Genomic DNA, 25,642 nt, shown 5'->3' on the forward strand with positions numbered 1-25,642 from the left:
GCAATTACGCACCTGTGGAGAAGAGCAAGTTTTTAATTAGGCGCCCTCTCACGTCATGAGAGTAACCCCACAGAGCGCTATGTGCATTTAGATTTTCAAAACAATATACGGTTCACGAAGTTCAGCGATAAAGCTTAGAAAGCCTGTTCCAGAAAGTTGATAACTTGTGGGATGTATGGAGAGCATATGGTGACCAAGTTCTCAAAAATCACCGCTCAGGCTGCGACTGCCTCAAGGGGAGTTCGGAGAAGTAACTGCTGACAAGCAACACCTTTGTCCACTATGACAACAACACCATCCGACAAGGCAAGTGCATTGTCGCAGTCATTCCATAAAATGGCGTATTGCCTGAAGAAGTTTCTTTGTGTTGGTTTTAGGTGTCTCTCCTGAACACATTGCACATTTGGATTGTATATGTGTATAAGTGCTTTAATGTAATGGAGGTTGTGGATAAGACTTCTCAAATGCCAACGCGAAAGTTGTGTTTCCATATCGTTAGTGTTTTTGTGCTGTGTGTCAAGGTGGAGTCGCGTTGGCTCACAAAGCCTTTCCAGGTCCCGTAATCCGTGGTTTATTTGTCTTGCAGCGGTTGCGAGAATCATGCCGTTCCCGAAGCGCTGTCTGCGCCGTCTGGCTTGGAGTTGTGTCTATTTACTACTGGGAGCTGCTGGACTTCCGCTCATTTGAGCGGGGTGTTTTCGGGGTAGGCCTTGCCTCAAAAAGCAGGGCCTTGGAGGCCACCAACTCAGAGGTCGATGGGCCCTCCTTCAGAGGCGCGAAGCAGAGGTGGCTGCTGTCGCCCGGGAGCTGGTGGCACTGTCATGATCACACTCTTTGTGGGCCAAGCAGATGCCGGAGTCTGCTGCGGCACTGCCCCCTTACGCGTCACATCAGCATTCCCTGCGGTGTGGAGAAAGGATATGCGCTTGCACCCTTCTTGAAAAGAAATATTTTCTTTCATTTTGATGCGTGCTCCATGCTAGTGTTGACATAAAGGTATTAGGCAGTTTTAGCACCGCCTTGTGGTAAACACGATAACTGGAACCGTACGTCGAACGTCACTAGGCAAGCCTATACTCCATTTCATACCTCAGGTGCAACGCTGTGGAAGCTACGCATGAAGTCCGGTCACCAAAATTTATTACTGCGTGCGTTTCCGTCTATGCTTCGCAGCGTGCCAGCGGCGTTTGCTCGCACGAGCATGCACGTGAAGCTGCTGCGACAGGCTGCAATAAAAAAATGACGAAAAAAAAATTGATTTAAAAGAACGTGCTAGCAGCCGTATAAGTACACGGATTGTTTCTATGGGTAAATTCTTTTTTTTTTCATTCAGAACTGAGCTTATATATGGAAAATTTTCTCAAAAATCGGGTCAAGAAACACCGAACTTTTTCTAAGTGCGAACGCAGCTATTGCAAGAAGTATCCCAAGCCTCCACAGCGTTGCACGTGATGTATGAAACGGAGTATAGCAACGCTAGCAACAACGCGTTTCCGCATTTGTCGTAAGGCTATCCGGCTATCACGGAAATGGTCTGAGCACACCACAGTTGATTTCGTCGGCACGAACTTATCTCTCCTTACCGCACGGACCCACTGCGCTGCAAGCTTCTTGTCTTTCGGGAACCTGTGAAACACCACATTGTCTCGCCCGCCTGTGTTCGCGCAGCCGAATGCTGCTCAGAACAAAGGCATGTTGGGTGTCCTTGGCTGTAGGCACTCACACAGCACAGAAGGAAAGAACAGTTTACAAAAATTGCAAAAGAAAACAAACGTGAGCGGTGGCGGCGGCGGCATATCTCTCATAGCGTCGTTCAGTAAAGCGCAGGACAGAAAGAGGCATGCCAGCACGCCGGTCCGGCAGCTCGGTCCCCGCGAATGACGTCCCTCTTGCCGGTTCTCTGCTTTGGCAACCACCTCACCCAGCGCTCCGGGAAGCGATGGGGGCGTGTCCGCGGGGGGTGATTTAGAAAGCTATTTTTGCCCCTTATATTACCAAAACGAAGAAAAAAGTTTCGGAACCGTAAATTATTAGGTCTGTGCTTCCCAATCCCAGCAATTCATGGAAATTGAAAACTGTTTCAGCTTCCCATTAAGGTCGTGGAGATCTGCGCAGATCTCTGACTCGTGGAATTCTTCATCGAGCGTTGCATTTGTATCGCCGGTGTAATCTTCGTGTTGAACATCGGGTCGGCGAGGAAAGTATTTGTCTAGCAGGTGTGTCACGCCCCTGTGAGAATTCAGCCATGTAACTGTAGTTGGTGGTATAACTGTAGTTTGTCTCTCGTCCCTTTTCGTGCGCTAAAAACGTAAAAGTTATTGTACAGAATGCTTAGCTTGTCACCAAGCAAACACTAAACACTCCAGCCATAGCGTACATATTTGTGTACACAGTCAGCGCTGTTAAGTGCTGGTAAGGGAAGACACATGGATATAAAGCGTCGGATGAATTGAACCCGTGCCATACTCAAGGTAGCTTCATTTCCCTTTAATGGGCACAGCCATGCCACATGCAACCACTTTAATGAAGGTACTAACACGTTCAGTATGGCACATTCTGTTTGTAATGGTGCAGTAAAAGTTTTTTTTTCCTCAAAATGCTTGCAGCCAATAATTAACTTGTGCGTCTGCTTTAAATCAATGATTCTCTTTATGAAAAGGCACAACACAGCTGAATTTACAATTGGCTGATATTTAATGACTAAATGAGCGTCCATCCGAAAAACCAGAAAGCATCATATTACCACTTTGACTTCTCTTCGATGGTGTCTCAAACAACTTTGTGCAATAAAACTTTGCAACTTTGACAGATTCATCGACAGGTTATCGCAATCCAAGATGCCAGGGGATAAGAATGCTCACCTCAGAGCGTGCCTTGGCGTATTCCTCAGAGCCCTGATCCATTCCCAGGGTGGCCATCTTGTAGTCGTACGCTATCCTGGACACCTGCGTAAAAGGAATGAGGTGTCATGACAGTGTCTGCAACCTAAGCACCAAGTTTTGATTGAGCTCAGACAATAGAGCACTCGGCAAAGAAGACAGAGTAAATGTGGAATACTAGATGGTGACACAAATCTTGTGACCATAAGCAGGTAAATACTACAATACTGCAAAGTCATAATAAATTAAATTCACTTTAAAGAAGCAAATTCTTGACAAACTATTTTAATGATGCTACTCGCACTCATGACAGCCGACATTCTAGCCGAGATGACAAGGAAAAAATGGAGTTGGGCAGGCCACATATTTAATGCGTAGGGCAGGTAGCCAACGGTATATTAGTTACAGCATGGGTGCCAAGGGAAGGGTGAAAGTTAGATAATGCAACAAAATGATATAATTTGCAGCCTGCACAAAACAGCCGTGGTGGCAAAATGGTAGAGCATCTGCTTCATATGCGGGAAGCACTAGGTTTAAATTCTAGTGCAACCAGAAACCCCCCAGTTTTTTTGTTTTCTTTTTCTAGTGGGTAGAGATGTACTACGACCTGGTGCTCGGTTGTTTATATGGGTTCTCATCTCGAAAGTGGGCCCTATAGAGATTTGAGAAGGTCTCCCGGCACCCCTTGTCCCCACCAGGGCTTTGGTGAAAAAATCGAGCATCCACTGTTGCTGCACTCCCTCTCACTTTTACACTTTTGAAAGCGGGCGCTGTTGGCTCCAACATGACAACAGCAGAGACCAAATTTTTCTTTGGGAATGCATTGGCCACCTAAGTAATGCTTTTCTTTATTATGCATTCCCTATTTGCGCAGTGAGGATTGTCTTTCATGCCTCACAGAAAAAAATGGTAGCAGATGATAAACGGGGTGCGTGATACACGCTCGCATTGTGGAGAAGGCTGGCGCTGGGCAGTTCCCACCATAACAAACTTCACATTGTGCTTCTTGGCCCAGTTCATTGGGACCGCATAATCATACTTGAAAATACAAAATTAGCTTCCTTTATTTAACCTAAGGGTGAGGGATTCTAAAGTATTATAATCAACCATGCCCAACAATGGTATGCCTTACGGCATGAAATTGTTGGATTATGAAATGTAAGAACTATGGAACATATTGCTTCCCATAACAATATATATGATGGGATAATTTTTTAAGTTTTATGGAATAAAAAAAAAATGACCTGCAGCAGGTAGTATAATTTTTGTCGCTGAGCTGGATTAATTGAAGAGGCAGACGTTACTAGCACGAGAAATTGAAACATATCTAACACAACTTCACTAATGAACATAATTATTAATTACTTTACAGCACACAATGCAATTTACGAATTGTAGACAGTGAGTTTGCAAGACATACCACTTGAAATGAATTTCCAGTTTCTGATATTTTTTTTTGCAAAGTGCGAGACGAAATACATGGGCATTTCAGTTGCTTTTGCGCTCCATCGCATAAAAGAGCGGTTTGTTAAAGAAAGAACGTGGAAAAACAGTGCATTTTTATGGCCAGTGTGAGGACGCATATCTGCAAACTGGTGTAATTCTGGCAATTCATTCCAGGTGGATACACCTTGCAAGCTCACAGGCTACAATTCCTCAATTGCAATATGTACTGTAAGATAATCAAAAAGTTAACTTGTGACTTTTTGTTAACTAGTTGAATGTGCATTGATTTCTTCTGCAAGTAATGTCCACCTCTCTGAATAACCCAGCTAAAGGACTACAGTGCAACAGAGAATTTGTAAAAATTCTGAAAAACTTAAAAATCATTGCCTATTATAGGATGGCGCAGCTAACGTTAGGCAAGCTATGCGAGGAAAAAAGTTATTTAAGAAGGCACAGTGCAGGATATGATCTTAAGAGTTACAACATTCGGTCTTCAGAACTCTGACAACCGAACACAGTTGGTTTGAAAATTGGATCTTGCACAGTGTTTTATAAATACTTTTTTTTTTCCTCGAAGCTTGGCTAACGTTAGCGGGAACACACGGCACATGTCCAGAAGCTGTCAAATTTTATCGTGCAATCACCACTTATCTTATACATGTTGGTGCAAATGACCTTCAGGAATGTCGACACTTGGCCGAGTTGGTGACCACTCATTTTGGTAGTGGTTGTCCGGAGCGGCCGTTCTGCTTTTAAGGCGAAAGCCTTTCTAGGCTCGTGGTGAAGTTTGTGTCAGCAGACCTGATGACCGCAGTGTCCGCCGAAGCGTCATCCCGCCATATCAAGACAGATTAAAGAATGAAAAATAATTGATAGTGACAGTTAGTGAATGATAACGTTATAATAGAGATTGCTGGAGGTTAATAATGACTAGTAATAACTAATAATGACAAGTAATAAGTCGTAATGACTACTAATGGCTCTGAAATTACTGATATGTCTAACGATGGCTTGTAATGACCAAAATTGATTAAAATGACTAGAAATGTCTAGTAATGAGTAGTAATGACTAAAATAACTACTGATGACTTGTAACAACCAATGACTACAAAATGACTAATATGTCTAATGACTGCTTGTAATGACCACAATTGATTACAAATGACTAAAATTGATTACTAGTGAGCAGTAATGAATAATAATGACTCGTAATGATTATGAAATGACCAGTATGTCTAACGACAACTTGTAATGAGTACAATTGATTAGAAATTAATTAGAATTAGGAATGGAGGAAGCCTAAAAGCAGTGCAGAAGAAACTAGGAATTGGCAAGAATCAGATGTATGCATTAAGAGACAAAGCCGGCAATATCATTACTAATATGGATGAGATAGTTCAAGTGGCTGAGGAGTTCTATAGAGATTTATACAGTACCAGTGGCACCTGCGACGATAATGGAAGAGAGAATAGTCTAGAGGAATTCGAAATCCCACGGGCAATGCCGGAAGAAGTAAAGAAAGCCTTGGGAGCTATGCAAAGGGGGAAGGCAGCTGGGGAGGATCAGGTAACAGCAGATTTGTTGAAGGATGGTGGGCAGATTGTTCTAGAGAAACTGGCCACCCTGTATACGCAATGCCTCACGACCTCGAGCGTACCGGAATCTTGGAAGAACGCTAACATAATCCTAATCCATAAGAAAGGGGACGCCAAAGACTTGAAAAGTTATAGACCGATCAGCTTACTGTCCGTTGCCTACAAAGTATTTACTAAGGTAATCGCGAATAGAATCAGGGACACCTTAGACGTCTGTCAACTAAAGGACCAAGCAGGATTCCGTAAAGGCTACTCAACAATAGACCATATTCACACTATCAATCAGGTGATAGAGAAATATGCGGAATATAACCAACCCTTATAAATAGCTTTCGTTGATTACGAGAAAGCGTTTGATTCAGTCGAAACCTCAGCAGTCATGGAGGCATTATGGAACCAGGGTGTAGACGAGCCGTATGTAAAAATACTGAAAGTTATCTATAGCGGCTCCACAGCCACCGTAGTCCTCCATAAAGAAAGCAAAAAAATCCCAATAAAGAAAGGCGTCAGGCAGGGAGATATGATCTCTCCAATGCTATTTATGCTCCATGCTATTGCTCCAATGCTATTATTTATGCTCTTGCGTGGGTGAAGGGCGCCGACGCAAGGGGGATAACGAGCGGCGATGCGGGGAAGGCGAACGACGTGGAAGGACCGGGCGCTCGGCTGGTGGCCTGTTCGACTGCCAACTAAGATAAGTGTCTTGAAAAGGTTGCACGTCGGCGTAGGGAGGTGACTGCACCAACCCATCAGAGTGCAGCATGCGGCGGCGGCAGAGTCGTGCAACATGGCCGGGAATACCGCAGGCATAACATATGGGCCTGTTGTCTTGTGTGCGCCAAGGATTAGCAAACGCAGGAGCAGGTCGATGAACGGGATGACGAACGGGTGGTAGCGGCCGTGGATGTAGCGCAATGAGCGGTTGACGAGGAGGCTGCGCGGCGATGGATGCGTAAGCAGGTGGCGCGGCGCCAGGGTACAGCTGATGCTGCATTGGTAGAGCCTCAGCAACTTGAGGCTGCACGGCGACGGTTGCGTAGGTAAGTGGCACGGCGACAGGGTACTGCTGATGCTGCATAGGTAGGGCCTCAGCAACTTGCTCTTCAATAACCCGCCGGAGCGTAGGGGCGAGCTGTGTAGGAGGCTGTGAAGGCAGCGGCTGCTGTTGGGGTAGCTCAGCAAAGGGCATTAGAGAGAGCTGACGTGCAATTTCCTCCCGCACGAAAGCTTGGATTTGCGTGAGCAGGGGGGAGCCATCAGGGAGGACGGTCATGGAAGAGAGGGCCTTGTCAGCCACTGAGGGGCGCCTGGTCAAATCGCGCTGCCTTCTCAACTCGTCGTAGCTTTGGCACAAGTTTATGAGCTCTGCTACGGCGCGCGGACTCTTGGCGATCAACATTTGAAAAATGTCATCGGCGATGCCCTTCAAAATGTGCTTCAATTTCTCATTTTCGGGCGTAGAAGCATCCACACGTTTGCACAGGCCGAGAACCTCTTCGATGTAACAGGTGAATGTTTCACCGGGTTGTTGCGCTCGCTCTCGTAACCGCTGCTCGGCGCGCAACTTGTGGATGGCAGGGCGACTGAAAACTGCAGCGAAACTGGTCTTGAACGCGGACCAGGACTGAAAGTCGGCTTCGTGATTCTTAAACCACAGGTGAGCCACTCCCGCTAGGTAGAATATGACGGCATTTAACTTAGCGGTATCATCCCATCGATTGTGCAAGCTCACCCGTTCGTACGTAGCCAACCAGTCATTGACGTCCTGTTCTTCCGTACCGCTGAAAACCGCTGGATGGAGTTGCGGGACAGCGCCATAGCAGGCAACTGGGGGTGGCGGCGGCGTCGGCTGGCGATAGTCAGGCATGACGGGAGGCAGAGTCCGAGACCGGAGTTCCAGGGTGTAGATGTTCTTGAGTACTCCGCACCTCCACTGATTGTAATGGGTGCACTGAACAGTTCCAATGGTAACGTCTCTTCGTAACCGAGGAAGCAGGTGACGCAGAGCAGGAACAGCTGGTAGCTCGAACGGCTCACACTCGTGCCAAGCACTGGCGATCCGGCTGGCCCACTGGTTGCACAGCAGGCATGGAAGAGACGATCTGGCTGGCCTTGTTCCTGTGCTCTTCTTCTTCATTACAATTTATTTATTTATTTATTTATTTATTTATTTATTTATTTATTTAACATACCTTACAGGCCCATTTAAGGGCATTGGGTAAGGGGGGACACAAAGTAAGTGTTTCAACAGGAGTAAACAATATAAACATCCATACAGGCTTTCACAAGATAAGTAAAGCAGTATGGGAGTAAACAATATAAATATCAATACAGGCATTCACAAGATAAGTAAAGCAAAGTTCAATAAATGTTTGGGTTCCGTGTTTACAGGAGGTATTCAGAGACCTGGATTGGGAAGAATTGGGGATAAGAGTTAATGGAGATACCTTAGTAACTTGCGATTCGCTGATGATACTGCCTTGCTTAGTAACTTAGGGGACCAGTTGCAATGCATGCTCACTGACCTGGGCAGGCAAAGCAGAAGGGTGGGTCTAAAATTATTTTCCAGAAAACTAAAGTAATGTTTAACAGTCTCGGAAGAGAACAGCAGTTTACGATAGGTAGTGAGGCACTGGAAGTGGTAAGGGAATACATCTACTTAGGGCAGGTAGTGACCACGGATCCGGATCATGAGACTGAAATAATCCGAAGAATAGGAATGGGCTGGGGTGCGTTTGACAGGCATTCCCAGATTATGAACAGCAGGTTGCAATTATCCCTCAAGAGAAAAGTGTTTAACAGCTGTGTCTTACCAGTACTCACCTAGGGGGAAGAAACCTGGAGGCTTACGAAAAGGGTTCTACTTAAATTGGGGACGATGCAACAAGCTATGGAAAGAAGAATGACAGGTGTAACGTTAAGGGATAAGAAAAGAGCAGATTGGGTGAGGGAACAAACGCGAGTTAATGACACCTTAGTTGAAATCAAGAAAAAGAAATGGGCATGGCCAGGACATGTAATGAGGAGGGAATATAACCGATGGTCATTAAGGGTTACGGACTGGATTCCAAGGGAAGGGAAGCGTAGCAGGGGGCGGCAGAAAGTTAGGTGGGCAGATGAGATTTGCAGTTTGCAGGGATGACATGGCCGCAATTAGTACATGACCAGGGTAGTTGGAGAAACCTTTGCCTTGTAGTGGGCGTAACCAGGCTGATGATGATGATGATTAGAAATGACTAAAAATGCTTAGTAATGACCAGTAATGACCAATAATGACTGAAATGACTTGTAATGACTGCAAGATGACCAATATATCTAACGGCAAGCTGTAACGATTACAATTGCTTAGAAATGACTAAGAAAGCTTAGTAATGACAAGTAATGACCAGTGATGACTGAAATGACTTGCAATGACTACTGATGACTATGATATGACCAACATGTCTAACGATTGCTTGTAATGACAGAACAGTGCCGGTTTTATCCCCTAGGTAATCTATACTACTTCTCGGCATTCCACCATTTCTCGGCATTTTATTTTTCTCTCAACACAACAACAAAACAGTGCCACCTTTATCCCCTAGGTAATGATCAGAAACTCTATGGCAGCACCCATGTCTTTTTTGATGGTGACAGCACATTCGTGAGGTTCAAACAATTCATGCTGAACAGAGCGGCAACACCCATCGTGGAAGAATACATAATGTCGCAGGAAAGAACAACAGGAATGACACACAACTGCACGAGTACTAACACTCCCTTCGCTGCATTTTGTCCCACCATATACTGTCATCATTTTAAGAAAAACTCTGACCAGCTTCACCAAACAGGAGCCTATTTTTACGTCCAATGCGGCACGACGACCTCGCCCAGCGATTCTCCGGTGGCCCCTGCCATACGCCGGCCAACAACCTCCTGTGCGTGTAAGCTTGTCCCACCACAGCAACCCAGTGGCCACGGTGTTGCACCACTGAGCTCGAGGTTGCAGGTTCGACCCTAGCCGCAGTGGCCGCATTTCAATGGGGTCAAAATGCAAAAACGCTTAAGCACTAAGACTTAGCAGCACATTAAAGAAATCCAAGAGGTCAAATGGGCTTCAAGTCCCCACTACAGTTTGCCTCATAACCAGATCATGGTTTTGGCACATAAAATCCCAAATTTTAAGTAAATTTATTTAAATTTCTGTATTTTCTCACACCGCCAATTCCCCTGCCTTCCTCGACTTCGACTCTCTTCCAGTAGCCCACATTCTGCAGCTCCAACAGAACACTGGTTATCTGCCACACATCACATGACCAGCTTACAATAGCACTATACCTGCAAAGCTATGTAAGCTGCCTGGCCCATGGCAAGTCCACTCACCGTGACTGCAGCGCGTCCAAAGCGCACGATGCCAATGTTGGAGACATCCCACTGGTTGTTGCGCAGTGCCAGATAGGTGGCACCAGCGGTGCCAGCCAGGGCACCCACTTGAAAGAACCGACGCAACATGGCTGGACACAGCTGGACCCCAAGAAGCAGCCACAAAAGGAAAAGGTAAGAAGTGTCAGGGTAAACTCTTGCAAAACATTGTGACAGCCTATGGCAACGCAGCAAGCAGTGGAATGTGATAGGCACATCGTTACAGCTGTACCGACACAAAAATATTATGTTCCGTTTTCTTTTTTGTTTGCTTTTGATGCAGCTGTCAACTCCATAATCATGGTACGAAGCCTCAAATCCTTAAGAGGGCTAGAAATAGTTACAGCGCCTTTGTGAAACTCAATCAAAACATGCACAAAGTGCAGCATGGCTTCAGATGTGAAAAAGACTATTCACGTCAATGAAAAATGGAGGTGGCTGTCACGTGGTAACACAAACAACTCTTGAGCTCGCCTGTCAGCCTGGTGTAACGGTTGAAGCCCTGCTAGTGACTGTGTTGCCAAAAGCTGCCCCCTTCCAATTGTGCGCTTTTCGGAAACGCAGGGGAGCCTGCTCTCCCCTCTTGTCCTGTGGAGTGTTCAATGGCATTGGTCTTTAGCAGCAAGGTCATAGTGTGTGTGCATGTGTATATAAGCATCAGTGGTACCTGGCAACCCAAGACTGCCACATAATTTCGGTGATGTGAATAGTCTCCTTCTTTTACACCATGAAGCCAGACTGCACTTAGTGTCCATTTTGAACTGGTCATACTGAAAGGTGGCATAATTAATGGTTGCACTCTCAAGGAATTGAGATGCCCTAGTGTAGTACTGGGTCGACAGTGTTACAATAAGTCAGGTATAAAATAGCCCAAAAGACAGGGTGGAGTGCAAGATAGGCAAACACCATTGCTAACTTGAGAATAAACGCATACACTGGAAATGTTCCCAGCTTTCATGCTATTTTATTGCCCTTGACAATGCTGCACGAAGAGGCCGGCCCTTGCACACTTCCTAGGTTACATGGAGAGATGGCACCCTCATTGCTTGGGATTCTTCATGCTGGCCAAGTGCTTCTGAATCCTTTGCTTCCTCTGTCTCTGCAACACTGTTCGTGTTGTATCTGGCCCTCCTTGCTCCCCCCTTCCAGACTCCAGTGTAAACACACTCTGCATTCTCTTACAATTGGCGTGTAACACCCTGTGCAAAAAGGATGATCAAAAGACCATGCCTAATAGAAACGGAGCATGGATCCCTAATTTGCTATGGGTGTCTCAAGTGGTTGCCGTCCTGGCGGGTGCCCCACAGTGAATACGGGCCCCTTTGTGCGTGTGCATGACAGGAGGGAGGGCTGCCTTCCGCGAACTGTGCGACTCAAGGGGAGACTCGTTTCCGCGAACCAAACTGGACCCACGGGTTGCCGCCAGGTGAGGCAAGCACGTGCAACATCGCCTAGGAGAGAGGGAGCAGCCGCCCATCACCCACCGGACTCGGTACATGTCACGTGACGTTGACGTGAACAAAATCTCGCATACGATTTAAGCGGCCCCGCAATGTATTTTTATTAATATTCTCTTCTTTTATATCCTCCACCCACCATGGAATAAACAGTGCAAGTTTCGCACTAGAAATCGTCTCGCCCCTGCCTGGTCATTATGGTCTACCGGACGCCTGCAGCCTGCCGAGGCCACGCTACCCAGCAGTAACGCCGGTCAAGGTTCGAGTAACTGGTGTCGCAACAAATGGTACGCAGCAGGGGGATACGCTACCCTGGATGCCCCCACTTTGGATGATATCTAAGAGATCGTCTTCTCTTTGTCCTGGTGGCAACTTCGGAAAGAAGGTGTCAGGATTCACGACTGCATATGATGAGTGCATGGCTTTTCTTCACTGAGATATCACTTGGCTTTACATATTTTCTGGGGAAGTACAAGGCAGTGATTTTTCTTTAACCGTTAATGGAAGTTTTGAGTACGTCGAGGTTGTTATAGAGTGAAGACTTGGCAGCACTAAGGGCAGCCATGAACTCGAAAGCACTAAAGAAGCCGGAGTTGTTTAATTTGGCCAGAGTTCGGCCTCCAAATTGCCGAATCAAAGAGAAAGCTGGAGATCATAGAGGCGATCGAAGGGATCGGGGCAGATGCGATGAACTGAAGGAATGCCTACAGAGCACTGCGCATAAGGAGGAAGAGCGTAAGCGCCTAGAAGAAAAAGAAGAGCACGAGCAGGCAGCACGTGAGGCCAAAGGAGAGCGCGACCGTGTTGCACACAATGCTTTCGAAATGAGGCGCTTAGATATTGAATTTCTGAAGGCTCAAAATACTGAAAGACCTAGCACAGGGGCACGAGAAAGCGAGCACAGAATGACAGACTTGATGGGATCTTACGCAGTAGGAGGGGACATAGGTCTTTTTCTGGTGCAGTTTGAGCGCGCGTGTGAGAAGCCAAAATTTGCGAGAAACAAGTGGTTGCAACGGTTGCTTATGTTGCTGCCATGTGAGGTAGCTGATATGAGTGCCCACATGGGGAAAGAACCAGAGGACTTCGATGAACTCAAAGCAAATCTGCTTAAAAAGTATAGATTATCAGCAGAAGCATTCAGGCGTGAAAATTCAGGGAGGTGAAGAAGACCAAGAGTGAGTCATACTCAGATTTCGCATACACCTTGGAGGTAAACCTGAAAAAATGGCTCAGTGAAGAGGGTGCACTCGGCGACGCTGAAAGGACAATGCATTGCATTAGAACAGTTCTGCCAGCTGCCAGAAAACATCAAGTATTGGGTTCAAGATAGGCCAGGCATGGACACTATCACGAGAGCGGCCAATCTCATTGAGGAGTATGTAACTTGCCGCGCGTTCGAAGGCAAAGATGCTCCTAAGAAGATGAATAAATACAGACCTGATAAGCCAGAGCGATGGTCAAGGTCAAGTCAGTATAAATCCAAGGAAAGGTCAGATTCGGTGAAAAACAGGGACGAGAACAGCAAGAGAAAGGAGGCGTCACCTGAACAGAGGGCAGAAAGGCAAAAGAAAAAAGCTTTCGAGGCAAAGAAACCAGTAATTTGCTACAACTGCCAGCAAATGGGGCATATCTCCGTGGGGTGCAAAAATCCCAAACTAGTGTTGATGTCACTAAGTAGTAACGAGGAAAATCTGAAATTGCTAGAACCATACATTCGAGACCTTATGGTAAACGGCAAACCGTGTCAGGTGCTCCGCAACTCGGCAGTCACAATGGACGTGGTGCACCCGTCGTACGTGGAGGAAGGCCAGTTCACGGCAGAATGTGTTTCGATAAGGTAAGCCATAGAGGCCTCCAGTGTTAGTCTCCCTATGGCAAAGATTCGCATCGAAGTCCCTTTTGGAGTACTGGACACTGAAGCCGCCGTCTCAGCACCTCTCCCACCGCAGTATCAATATTTGTTTTCTAACAAATTCGAGGATTTGCTGCGACACAGGGGAATCGGGTTTAGTGAAAGGATAGTGCAAGCCCTAACTCATTCCAAGGCAAGGGAGCTCGTGGTCAAGGCAGAGTATGAATGTCCAGTTGTGGAGGAAACAGGTTTGATGGAGGATTCGTCAACCAGCACCAAACAGCACAACCCTATAGAGGATATTGCGGAAAGTACACTAGCTAATAATGAAGAGGTCAGGAAAGCACCGGAGCCTGAAATGTCTTGAGAGGAAGAATGCAGAAGTTATTGAAGGTCAGTCCTGCCACATTTATTGCGGAACAGGAAAAAGATTCCACCCTGCGGAACCTAAGGCCAGGCACAAGAGGTGCGGCCAAGCAGAACATAATGTTCCTCAAGAGGGGAGCCGTCCTCTATAGAAAGTACGCCAGTTGAAAGGGAGTGCAATTCGCCACACTCGTGGTGCCGTATCCCTATCGTAAGCAGTTTCTGCATCTGGTCCATGGGCGCTTTTGGACAGGGCATCTGGGCATTCAGAAAACAAAGGACCGCTTCCTGCAGGAATTTTACTGGCCCGGCTGCTTTCGGGAAGTGGAAGCATTCGTGGGAAGCTGTGACACATGTCAGCGCATAGGCAAGTCCGGAGATAAGGTTAAAGCGCCAATGAAACTTGTTCCCATTATTACGGAGACGTTTTGCAGGCTCATAATAAACACAGGACTACTTTCTGCAAGGCAGCCCGGCTATCGGCATATTCTCACTGTACTATGCCCCGCAACGAAATTCCCAGAGGCGGTGCCCCTCAAAGAACTAAGCTCGGTGGAGATCATCAATGCGCTTTTGCCTATCTTCACGCGAGTGGAGTTTCCTGCAGAAATCCAGTCAGATTAAGGATCCGTCTCTACGAGTGCACTGACCTCGACGTTTCTGGAAACGTGTGGTATTAAAATTACTCATAGCTCAGTGTACTACCTGCAGTCAAACACAGTAGAAAAAGTCCACTCAGTCATGAAATGGCTTTTGCGAGCCCTTTGTTATGAGCACAAACCCGACTGGGAGGTTTGCTTCCCTGTAGGAATGTTCTTGATTCGAAATACACCACACGAGCCAACATGTTTTTCACCTTCAGAGCTCGTTTACGGTTGCTGCCTCCGGTCCTCTCTTCGCATTGTTCGAGAAGCTTGGGAAGGCCGGGTGAGCAAAACCTTCGGTTGTGGCATACATGCTAGAGCTGTTAGACCAACTGCCCACATCTCAAGAATTAGCAGGACAGGAAAGGTGCAAGGCCCAAAGCAATACTAAGCATTATTATTACAGGACAGCTCGAACTTGACGCTTTGAAGTTAGGGAAAAGGTAATGATTCTGAAACCTTAATTGAAAAACAAACTACAGGTTCAATGGGAAGGACCGGTTGACAGAATTCAGAAATTATCTCATACAAACTACCTACTCATGGTACCGGGAAACCGAAGGACACCACAAGTGTACCACAGCAATCTACTTAAACCCTATTAGCAGAGGGCAGCCATTGTGAACATATTGTTACGGTGAAGGGAAGGGTGCTTTCGCCGAACTTTCAGAGCCACCTGCGGCGCCTCACAACCATACTCTCTGTGTTTCGCAGGGCTGGCCTTCAGCTAAACTCCTCCAAGTGCCATTTCGGTCGCCGTGAAATTAACATGCTCGGCCATCTAGTAAATACCACCGGAATCCAACCTGATCCACAGAAAGTTCACGCCGTGTGAAATTTTCCTGTACCTTGTTCAACAAACGATGTCCATAGTTTACTGGGCTTATGCTCTTATTTCCGGCGATTTGTGAAAAATTTTGCCGACATCGCACCCCCTCTCACTGACCTTCTTAAGAAAGACGTCTCTTTCTCTTGGGGACCACTGCAGGAGAAAGCGTTCTCTACCCTGATTGAGCGGCTTACAACTTCCCCAATTCTGTCACACTTTGACCCTTCTGCACTCACTGAAGTACGAACTGACGCGAGTGGTCATGGCTGTCCTCGCTCGGCATCCACAGGGCCAAGACCGTGTCATCGCTTACACTAGCCGCCTTCTTTCCACGCCCGAGCGAAATTACTCCATTACTGAGAGAGAATGTCTCACGCGCGTATGGGCGGTCGCGCAATTTCGGCTGTGCCTTTTCGGTCAGAGCTTCTGCGTCGTAACCAAACATCCCGCCCTCTGCTGGCTCTCCTCTTTGAAGGACCCAACTGGACGACTTGCACGTTGGGCATTGCATCTGCATCTACAGGAATATACATTTTCTATTATGTATAAGTCAGGGCACCTGCATAAAGACGCTGACTACCTTTGCCGCAATGTCATGGATTAACCGGACGATACCGATGCAGACTCGGACATCAGTGTTCTATCCCTCTCCGGCTTCCTCCATGTTGGCGACGAACAGCGCAAAGATCCTGTTATTTGAACACATAGGGAACGCCTAGGCTCCTCGCCCAATGACCCGCCCCTCCGGATGTTCACCTTGCGCGATGGAACTTTATGTCGTCGTAGTGTTCGTCCTGACGGCCCGGAGCTCCTCCTAGTCGCTCGAAAGCACCTTCGACTACCCGTGCTCCAGCAACTTCACGACACTCCTACTGCTGGACATCTGGGCATAACTCGTACATACGACCGCCTGCATTCCATCAGCTGTTCCATCAGCCATTACACAAAGCATAACAAAACAGACAGCTATAAAGTAAATAAATTAAAGTGAGACAAAGATATTCAGTCAGTGCTCTTTTAAAGGCAGGAAGACAGCAGTATGAAAACACGCGAGGAAACAATGACAAAAAAGAAAATGTTGCAAAACGTTCTTTAAGGTTGTGCTTACACATTTCTTGCCACTTTTTTTGTGCTGGGAGAGACTCCGAACTCTCTAAACCATAGAAAAGGTACTGGCAAATGTCAAGAACATGCTAAACTACTTGCTGCAACACCCATTTCCGAGATCCCACTTCATTTTCCGTACCCAGCAGGTGCATGTGCCACTGTCATCGCTGCAGAAGCCACACGTGTGCACAGCCCTGAACAAGCATGCCCAGCAGTCTTCTTTTTCATTTTTTTTTTTAATGAGCAACGTGATCATATCTAGCCTTAGCGCAAGTCAATGAAAGCCAATTTTGCTCCGTGACATGATGTCACAATAATGTTGATATCAGGTATGACGTTACAAGATAAAATTTAGTATGCACCAGACTAAAGCATCTCACGTTTCCCAACACACACACGAAGAGAAAGCTGTAGCTCGTAAGCTCCTATCTAAATGAGAGGGAAACAAAAAAAATGATTTTCCTGACAACCATTGCACCTATAATGGGGTTTGCTGCATTTAAAAGGAAAAGTTAGACTGTAGTAATTGTAGATATTTCATTTTCAATTTGTGCCATATATGCTTTATAGAAAACTTCTTGAAAATTGCAAACTTTCAGAAAACTTAAGTATCAAGTTGACAAATCTGAAACTCAACAATAAAAACCGACATCAGAATTCTGTAATCTCCACCTAACTGTACATAAAGGCAGATTAAATCCATGCATTATATACCTATTCAAAGTATACCTCTAATTTGTCATACTTTTGCAAAACCCTCGTAAACATTGGAACCATATCACACAAGCTGTCAATCAACGTATGACATTAGTGCACTTTGCATGCTCTAACAGATGCAGAATGGTGAAAGCTCTTTGTCGCTCAGAGTTACAGATTTGTAAACTGTGTGCTTCTATTTTTTTTTTTCTCAACATCAATTTTCCGGCATTTTCATATAACAATTGAAGTTTTAAGTCTAAGTACTGCTTCCTAGATTTGCTAATAGGTAGCTTTCTGTCTGAAATGCAACAAATTTAGTTCAAATCCGTTCAGCGGCCATCTCATTAAAAATTTCTGCATTTACAGGTGTTTGTTTGAATGGGAAAATTGGAGTTAGCCCTAAAACTTCCTTTTAAGTGTCCTCCCTCCATGTACAAGAAACGTGTAGTATTGTTGTTACAACTTGGAAAATATGTCTCACGATTCCTTTAATAAAAGACACCTTGCACACCATTCACAAAAGGTTTTTGCTGGGCCTACCCAACCACCAAGAGCAAACGAAGAATGGACAGTCAGGTTTCAGTGATTCCAAACTGGGATGACTACAAGTTCCAGTTCACCCAAGAAAATCATGGAAGTTTGGTTGGCTGGACACATCTTCAATGCATCTTCAAGCCACCCAGTACAGACAATGCTTTGACAGCTGATTTGGTCAAGTAATAATTTCTGGTTTATTGGGGCAGCGCAGGCAAAAATAGCCGGCAAGAGGCCATCCAAGACAACCGAGTACTACTGTGAACATACTCGTGCAGTGAACTTGGACCACATTGGAGCCACATTGCCAAAGCTGGCAATTCTCAGTGTGGGAGGTATTGTTGGTTTAAAAAGCCATTCATGGATGCAGAGGAAGTCAATATATGCTGGAGAAGGTTAGCAATAATGTTACGTGTAGCTGATGCACAAGGCTACTTACAATATATTTACGCGTAGGCGAACAGTGGCCAAGGTGGTGACCCTATATCAATTGGGACCATGTAGTCTTCTTCCCCTTCAGTCCAGCCACACTGTGATGGCTGTTCTGTATTTCATCCCCGGCAGCAGAAGCACCTTCCCAGTACTTAAGCTACACATCCGTGTTGAAAGGTGTGTGATAGAGCTTTAGTCTCGTTATGTGAACGATGTCACTTGTTGCTGACAATGATGAGGGGTCGGCGAGGATGATTTCATATGCGACATCGCTCACTTGTCACACCACATGGTATGGACCAGTGTAACGTGACAGCAGCTTGTCAGCAAGACTTACACGGTGGATGGGTGACTACAGAAGCGCCAGAGAAACCGGAAAAAAGTGCACGTCACGATGGTGGCGATCACAAAGGTGTCTCTGATGTGCCTGTGCGGCCTCTAGATGGGTGCGGGCGAGCTGTCGTGTGTGGTTGGCGCGTGCAATCGCGCCCCGGGCATATTCAGTGTGCAGAATGTGCGGGTGAGGGCAGCAAGGTGTCCAAGGGCAATGCGGGTTCTCGGCTGTATAGGAGCTAGAATGGTGAATAGCCGGCGGTGTCGTGACACGATAAATTATATGCAAATGTCACATATGGTAAATAAAAATCCCAGTCGTGCTGGCCAGCCACAACGTACTTCGAAAGCAATTCGGTGGTGGCCCTGTTGAGGCACTCCATCAGGCCGTTGGTCTCATCATCATCATCATCAGCCTGGTTACGCCCACTGCAGGGCAAAGGCCTCTCCCATATTTCTCCAACAACCCCCGTCATGTACTAATTGTGGCCACGCTGTCCCTGCAAACTTCTTAATCTCATCCGCCCACCTAACTTTCTGCCGCCCCCTGCTACGCTTCCCTTCCCTTGGGATCCAGTCCGTAACCCTTAATGACCATCGGTTATCTTCCCTCCTCATTACATGTCCTGCCCATGCCCATTTCTTTTTCTTGATTTAAACTAAGATGTCATTAACTCGCGTTTGTTCCCTGACCCAATCTGCCCTTTTCTTAACCCTTAACGTTACACCTATCATTCTTCTTTCCATAGCTCGTTGCGTCGTCCTCAATTTGAGTAGAACTCTTTTCGTAAGCCTCCAGGTTTCTGCCCCGTAGGTGAGTACTGGTAAGACACAGCTGTTATATACTTTTCTCTTGAGGGATAATGGCAACCTGCTGTTCATGATCTGAGAATGCCTGCCAAACGCACCCCAGCCCATTCTTATTCTCCTGATTATTTCCGTCTCATGATCCGGATCTGCCGTCACTACCTGCCCCAAGTAGGTGTATTCCCTTACAACTTCCAGTGCCTCGCTGCCTATTGTAAATTGCTGTTCTCTTCCGAGACTGTTAAAAACTTACAACTTCCAGTGCCTCGCTGCCTATTGTAAATTGCTGTTCTCTTCCGAGACTGTTAAACATTACTTCAGTTTCCTGCAGATTCATTTTTAGACCCACTCTTCTGCTTTGCCTCTCCAGGTCAGTGAGCATGCATTGCAATTGGTCCCCTGAGTTACTAAGCAAGGCAATATCATCAGCGAATCGCAAGTTACTAAGGTACTCTCCATTAACTTTTATCCCCAATTCTTCCCAATCCAGGTCTCTGAATACCTCCTGTAAACATGCTGTGAATAACATTGGAGAGATCGTACCTCTCCGCAGCCGTGTGAGACTTATCATCACAGTACCACGGGCGTATTTGATCGACCTGTGATTCACAGACGTATCGAGGGTACCACCTTTTCAGGTTAGAACAGTTCGAAACTATTGGGCTATAAGAGGCCCAAGGGGCGGGGTTTGCGAAGCCTCCCCCAGACGCACACCCTAGAAGGAAAGCCGAGCGCCTGGCCAGGGTTCACGTCTGTACCCGTTTTCTTGACCGGTTGGGTCTCCGGCGGTGGGTTTCGAACGAACCACCTACCGCAGCCGAGGTGGACGCCCTAACTACTAGACCACGGCTGCAGTGGTCTGCGTTGGTCTGACGTGCTGAATTTGTGCTTTGTCGAGCAGGAGTGCAGGATGTCTTCAATGACTGCTGAGAGAATGCTACGGCCACGGTCGGTTAGTAATTGGCACGAAGCTATAATGCACAAGGCTATTTAGAATATATTTACACGTAGGCCAACAGTGGCCAAGGTGGCCACCCTATACCAATTGGGACCAGGTCGTCTTCCTCCTCTTCAATCCAGCCACACTGTGGTGGCTGTTCCGAATCAATATTCAGTTTCAGTTTATTATTATTTAAATACAATTAATGAGTAATAGACAATATACAGACGAGGGTCCCAAAGTCAAGGACTGCAACAGGACCCTCGGTTAATAATAACAATAGAGAGACATATGAAAGATGAGCAAGCTAGGTAAAAGAAAAACACAGTCATGAAAAATACAACATCGAAAAATTAAACAAATGAAAACAACTGTCAGTATGCAAGCCTACAGCACATGAAAAAACTGTCAATACATACAAATGGCAAATGTAGTGTAATGAAATATGTAAACTTATATACATGTAAAAAAGCTTAAAGGCATGACTGAATGCATCAAAGGATAAAGATTTAATGGTGTTGGGTAACCCATTCTACAGTTTTATAGCAGCGAATGATGATGCCATTTTTCCATAGTTAGAACCATGAGCAGTAGAAAATTGGAGTTACGTGCAAACCTGGTAAGATTATTACTCATGGGGTACCTGGAATCAATGAATTCGTATGAAAGCTGTTCAGTAAGTAACTTATAAAACATAATTATTAAATGATAGTTGAACAGGTTCGTTACAACAAGAATGTTAATTTCACGAAGTAATTTCACGAAGTAAAATAATGATTGCAGCAATAAATGGGATAAGTAGTGGTCATACGATGACCGTTGTATATGCTATAGAAGTAATCACTGAAACTATTTGCTGTGCTAGAAGAATAAGTAAGACTTTTATTGTTGTAATTTATTTCTTAAGCAGTACTACCGGACTTAGGTAATTGCATGAATGTGTTAAGAAATTGCCATTGTTTTTTGCAAATTCATTTTCATAATAGTACCGTCATTTAGACTTCTTTAGCAAGTTATTCAGAATGTTACAATAATTTTTATAATGTGCCACTAAGCGTACATTAAAAGGTTTCCTTTTAGTCTTTTTGTATAGGTTTTCTTGCTTTCTCTACTAGTCAGCAAACCTTTCGTCACCCAAGGATTACCAGGAAACTTAAAATGTTTCCTGCATCTAACGGTAGTTTTGTTAGCACGAACGGCTTCTAGAAAGATGGAACAAAAGTTTTTAAGAGCTTCAACGGGATCAGGGAGTTAATTAGACCAATAAGTATTTGTTATAGTGTTAACTATCTCGGTCAAAATTGGTGGGAAGGTAGCAAGGCTCAGGCGGAGGTATTTCGGCCTGAGAAGAGATGAATATTGGAAAATGGTCTGGATATGAGTATCTATGACACCAGAGTTTGGAGTTGGCACGATGTTAGAGCATGGTCAAGAAGCTTGTCATTGACATTAGTAGAACACATAGTAATATATCATCAATATACTGTACTATGTGTTCAATTCAGAGAAGTTTAGATTTTTTTAAATGTTTAGTTTATATTTGTAGAACATTAGTGCACGCATTCTGAGCCTTATGTGTGTTGAAGCAGTGTTGTAGGTGCATCTGCAATGTCAGCTGCACCGAACCTATGGAAATAAATGTCAGAGCAATGCAAAATATGCAGTGGAAAATTTTTTTTTAACGAAAGAAAGAAATGACAGCAGGTGAGGCTGTTGGTGTGAAAAGTGCTCTGCTGCTCTCAAAATGCCCGAATGTTACAAGCTTTTCCGCACAAATATGTGTGAATTCTTACTTGTAAATGAAACTTACATGTTCACATTTTTTTCGCAGTTATTACTGTAGAGCATTATATAATGAATGTGTAGAAGTTTGCATAGCACCTGTATGCAGCAAATAAAATCGAAATGGAGGGCCACACGGCACATACAGTTTTTGGTAGCCAATGGATTAAAGGCCAAATGCAACGAAATGTTTGGACTTTCTGAAAAGCCCAGTTTCATGTAGTGCCCAAATAGAGCAGCCTCCATGTAAAATTTTACGTTTGAAATACAAATAGATGCATAACAAAAAGTTAGCACAGCAAAAACAACCATTTTTGATACTGAGATTTGCACAGCGAGATGGGCACGGTGGAGACACCTCCCGAAACATTGACTTCTAACTAAACTTTATTTTCATGAAACAAACATATATACAAACGCTCATGCAGTACCGAAACTGAATGCATGGCTCTTCGACATGGCATCCGAGATTGCAAAATGAACCTTGGGGTGTTTGTGACTGTGTGCACTGATAATATGGATCTCATCTGTCTAAAATCATCGTGATTTCAGAACCACTGCTCCAGAATACGAATCTTGCTGCCCATATGCCTGCAAGACAACAAAGTGAAGATGGCAACAGAAAACTATTAGATCAGTTACTATGATGAAAAAGAAATCTGCCAATTCTCCTGCTTTCCTTTCCATGGTAGCTGCATGATTCGAGTTCCGCTGCCATGTTCACTTCAGTGGCTTGCAGGTGCATGCACAGTAGAATGTTCATATTAAACTCAATTTCAGAATAAATTTTCAGTTGAGTTGCTCACTTTCACCAACACAGTGTTAGTTTTAACCATGTTAGCAGCTTGGTTGGATCGCGACGGGAAAGATGAACTGAATTTACAGTAAGCTACAAAGCCTTACGTAGGCCAGAAGAGTCGGTTCCTTGCAGGCAAAATAGCCATCAATGTGTATCTCCAAGCTGGGTTGTAACACAGGCAGGTGAGGGCACGAGCTCAGCACAATAGGTTAAAGACAAAAACCTGCATTTAAACTGCTATCTGAAATGTAAACTTGCCAGCTGTTTGTTGTACTGCATTGCCAATAAAAATTGACAGTCTTAGAGGGAGCAGAAGCCAAAGGTGCACAGCCTGCAATGGTCTAGCTCACTACAACGTGGAACCAATGCTTAGCATAGTCTGCTCTCACAGGAAACCACTGTTGGAAACACACCAAATGTTTCGAACATGCCATGACAGCATGTCAGTCAAGCCAAATTTATCATCACCAGTATAATGCACTATCTGATTCAGCTGAGAGCTTAGAATAAAAGACAGCACAATTTGCAGCTTTCATATACCCTTACTTTTTTTTTCCATCGACAGTGAAAAAATTGCAGGGCAATGTCAGATGAAGTACATGAAAGAGACAGAAAATTACAGTGCTGCCGTTTCTTTTTGTGCTATGTCCAGTTTAAGGGGTCGCTTCCTTTTTTTTTTTAAACATGTCTGGTCCCATTCTTCAATGCATGCTAAAATGTTGGTTTGACGCACTGTCACTCCAAGAAAGTATGCTTCTTGAAATGAGTCTGCTCGTACATGCAGATGTGAAGTTTTATTCAAAGTGTAGCAGTTTTACAGTGCACTTTAGGAGAAAGGCAAAATGCCCGAGTCGTAGCATTTGACAGAAATCAGTCGTAGCATTTGACAGAAAGCAGCAAGGACACCCCAAAACACAGCGAACATCAAGCAAGGTCAGTTTCACATTGGGAAAACAATCAGTGAATAACATCGTGTAACACTTACACTTACATGACACTTGCACTGAATACGTATACTACTTTTTACTATGTAGCAACCACTCTCTTTGCAAGCCCTAACAGAAGTGCTCTGGTAGATATGATCTTCAATGTTTGTTAGTGTTAAGAAAATGTATAAGTTGAAATTCAAATGCTTGTGCTCCTTAGTTCGTTCTTATCTGTGGTGTTCCTGGGAGACACACCTCAACTCTTAATTGGTTTGTGTGAGTGATTTTAAGGATGAAACAATTCTACACTTATTATAGCTGCATGACATTACTATATCGAAAGGCTACTAAAGGCTATTAGTGTTATATTCATTATACATAGGGAATTGAAATGTGTGGCAGTGCTCTCAGAATACTGTCTGTTGGTGACAGCGCTTATTGCCCTCCTTTGAAGGATAAAGAGTGAATTCAAGTTTGCCCAGGCCAACAAAGAGCAATGTAAATGAGATTAAATGAGCGTAAAATTGTTTCTTTAGCCATAGAGGAAGGAGACACTTAAATTTTTTATTATTGCGAGAGGTCCAGAAATTTTTGAGTGGACATTTCTTACGTGTTCTGTCCATGAAAGTTGTTCACGGATAGTGACACCAAGGCATTCGGCCGATGAGACACGTTCAATTACGTTGCCTGAGAATGTGACGTCGAGATTATTGTTAACGTGTTTTTAGGCATTAAGAACATATACTTTGTCTTTCTAACACTTATTTGCAGCCTGTTTGCACCGAGCCACATTTCCAATTCATTTAACCATGCATTCCCTTTTTGTTATAAGACTCGCACGGTACCCGCTAAAAAATACGCTGGCTTCGTCTGCGTATAATGCAATTCTGGCGTATTCGGGATGTTCATTACATCGTTTGTGTACAAAAGAAACAGTGCGGGCCCCAAAATTGAGCCCTGCCATACACCAACGTAGACAGATTTGAAATGTGAAAAAAAAAGCATTTAATTGTGTGCACTGCAATCTGGAGGTTAAGTAACTAATGAATAGCGACTGTGGTGTTCCTCTGGATCCTGGAATTCCGCTGTTTGCTTTGCCGACTGGGTGCAAAGAGCGAGAAATTGTGCAGAAAGGCCCGGCGCGACAAGTGATGTCACTCGGGTAAATTAATTTATATATACACTAAATGAAATATATGTATTAAATGCTTTTCAGCCGCAGAACGAAAGGTTCCTACGAAACAACGAACTCACATGCAGTAGCGATTCGCGCAACGCGAGAGCCGATCACGCGGTTTTCTGTTTTCTCAGTGGAATATCATCAAAACAGCGCGCTTGTCGACTGCTGTACATCTCACAGGCTCGAGGAATGCAAGCACACTTACAGAAAAAAAATCCGACGAGCGAGTCCTTGTTATCCACCAAGCAGGAGAGTTCAGCAACCAACAACGCGGCTTCGGCGACACGTACTTAGCGCTCCTCGGCTGATCCCAGGGGATGCAGCTGACACTCCATCACTCGTGTCCAAGTTTCGGAATTAGCACCAGGCCGACAAACTAACGTGAGTCGGAAACACCCGGCGTACTAAGCGACAGTAGGAAAACTAGTTTTGCTACTAGCCGAAACACCAGCGGGTAATTTGCATGAGCTAGAACTGTATACGAGGAAAAGGCGAACTACTGTACCGACGCACACTCCAAATGCGGCTGTCCGCGACATCGCAAAAACTCCGGGAAACTTTTCGATACTGCAGCTCTATCCCATCGCCGCCGCGGGCAACTGAGGGCACGGATAGCCGCAGGCAGCGAAGA

The 25,642-nt window shown here is 45.1% G+C and overlaps 1 protein-coding gene across 3 annotated transcripts in view; it reads right to left on the bottom strand.

The window, feature by feature from the left end:
* Positions 1 to 25,637, bottom strand: part of Adck1 (aarF domain containing kinase 1) — a 103,882-nt gene extending 78,245 nt beyond the window's left edge. For 2 of the 3 annotated variants that reach the window (XM_065441540.2, XM_065441538.2), the window contains exons 1-3: positions 25,217 to 25,637; positions 10,283 to 10,423; positions 2,862 to 2,945 (exon numbers count right to left, since the gene is read on the bottom strand). In XM_065441540.2, the coding sequence (XP_065297612.2) occupies positions 2,862 to 2,945; positions 10,283 to 10,411 (213 nt within the window). In that variant the 5' untranslated portion in view covers positions 10,412 to 10,423; positions 25,217 to 25,637. The remainder of the gene's footprint in view (positions 1 to 2,861; positions 2,946 to 10,282; positions 10,424 to 25,216) is intronic. The other variant, XM_065441539.2, reaches the window with a different exon arrangement.
* Between the last annotated feature and the right edge of the window lie 5 nt (positions 25,638 to 25,642).

Source organism: Dermacentor albipictus, chromosome 7, assembly GCF_038994185.2.
Source record: "Dermacentor albipictus isolate Rhodes 1998 colony chromosome 7, USDA_Dalb.pri_finalv2, whole genome shotgun sequence".
Lineage (NCBI taxonomy): Eukaryota > Metazoa > Arthropoda > Arachnida > Ixodida > Ixodidae > Dermacentor > Dermacentor albipictus.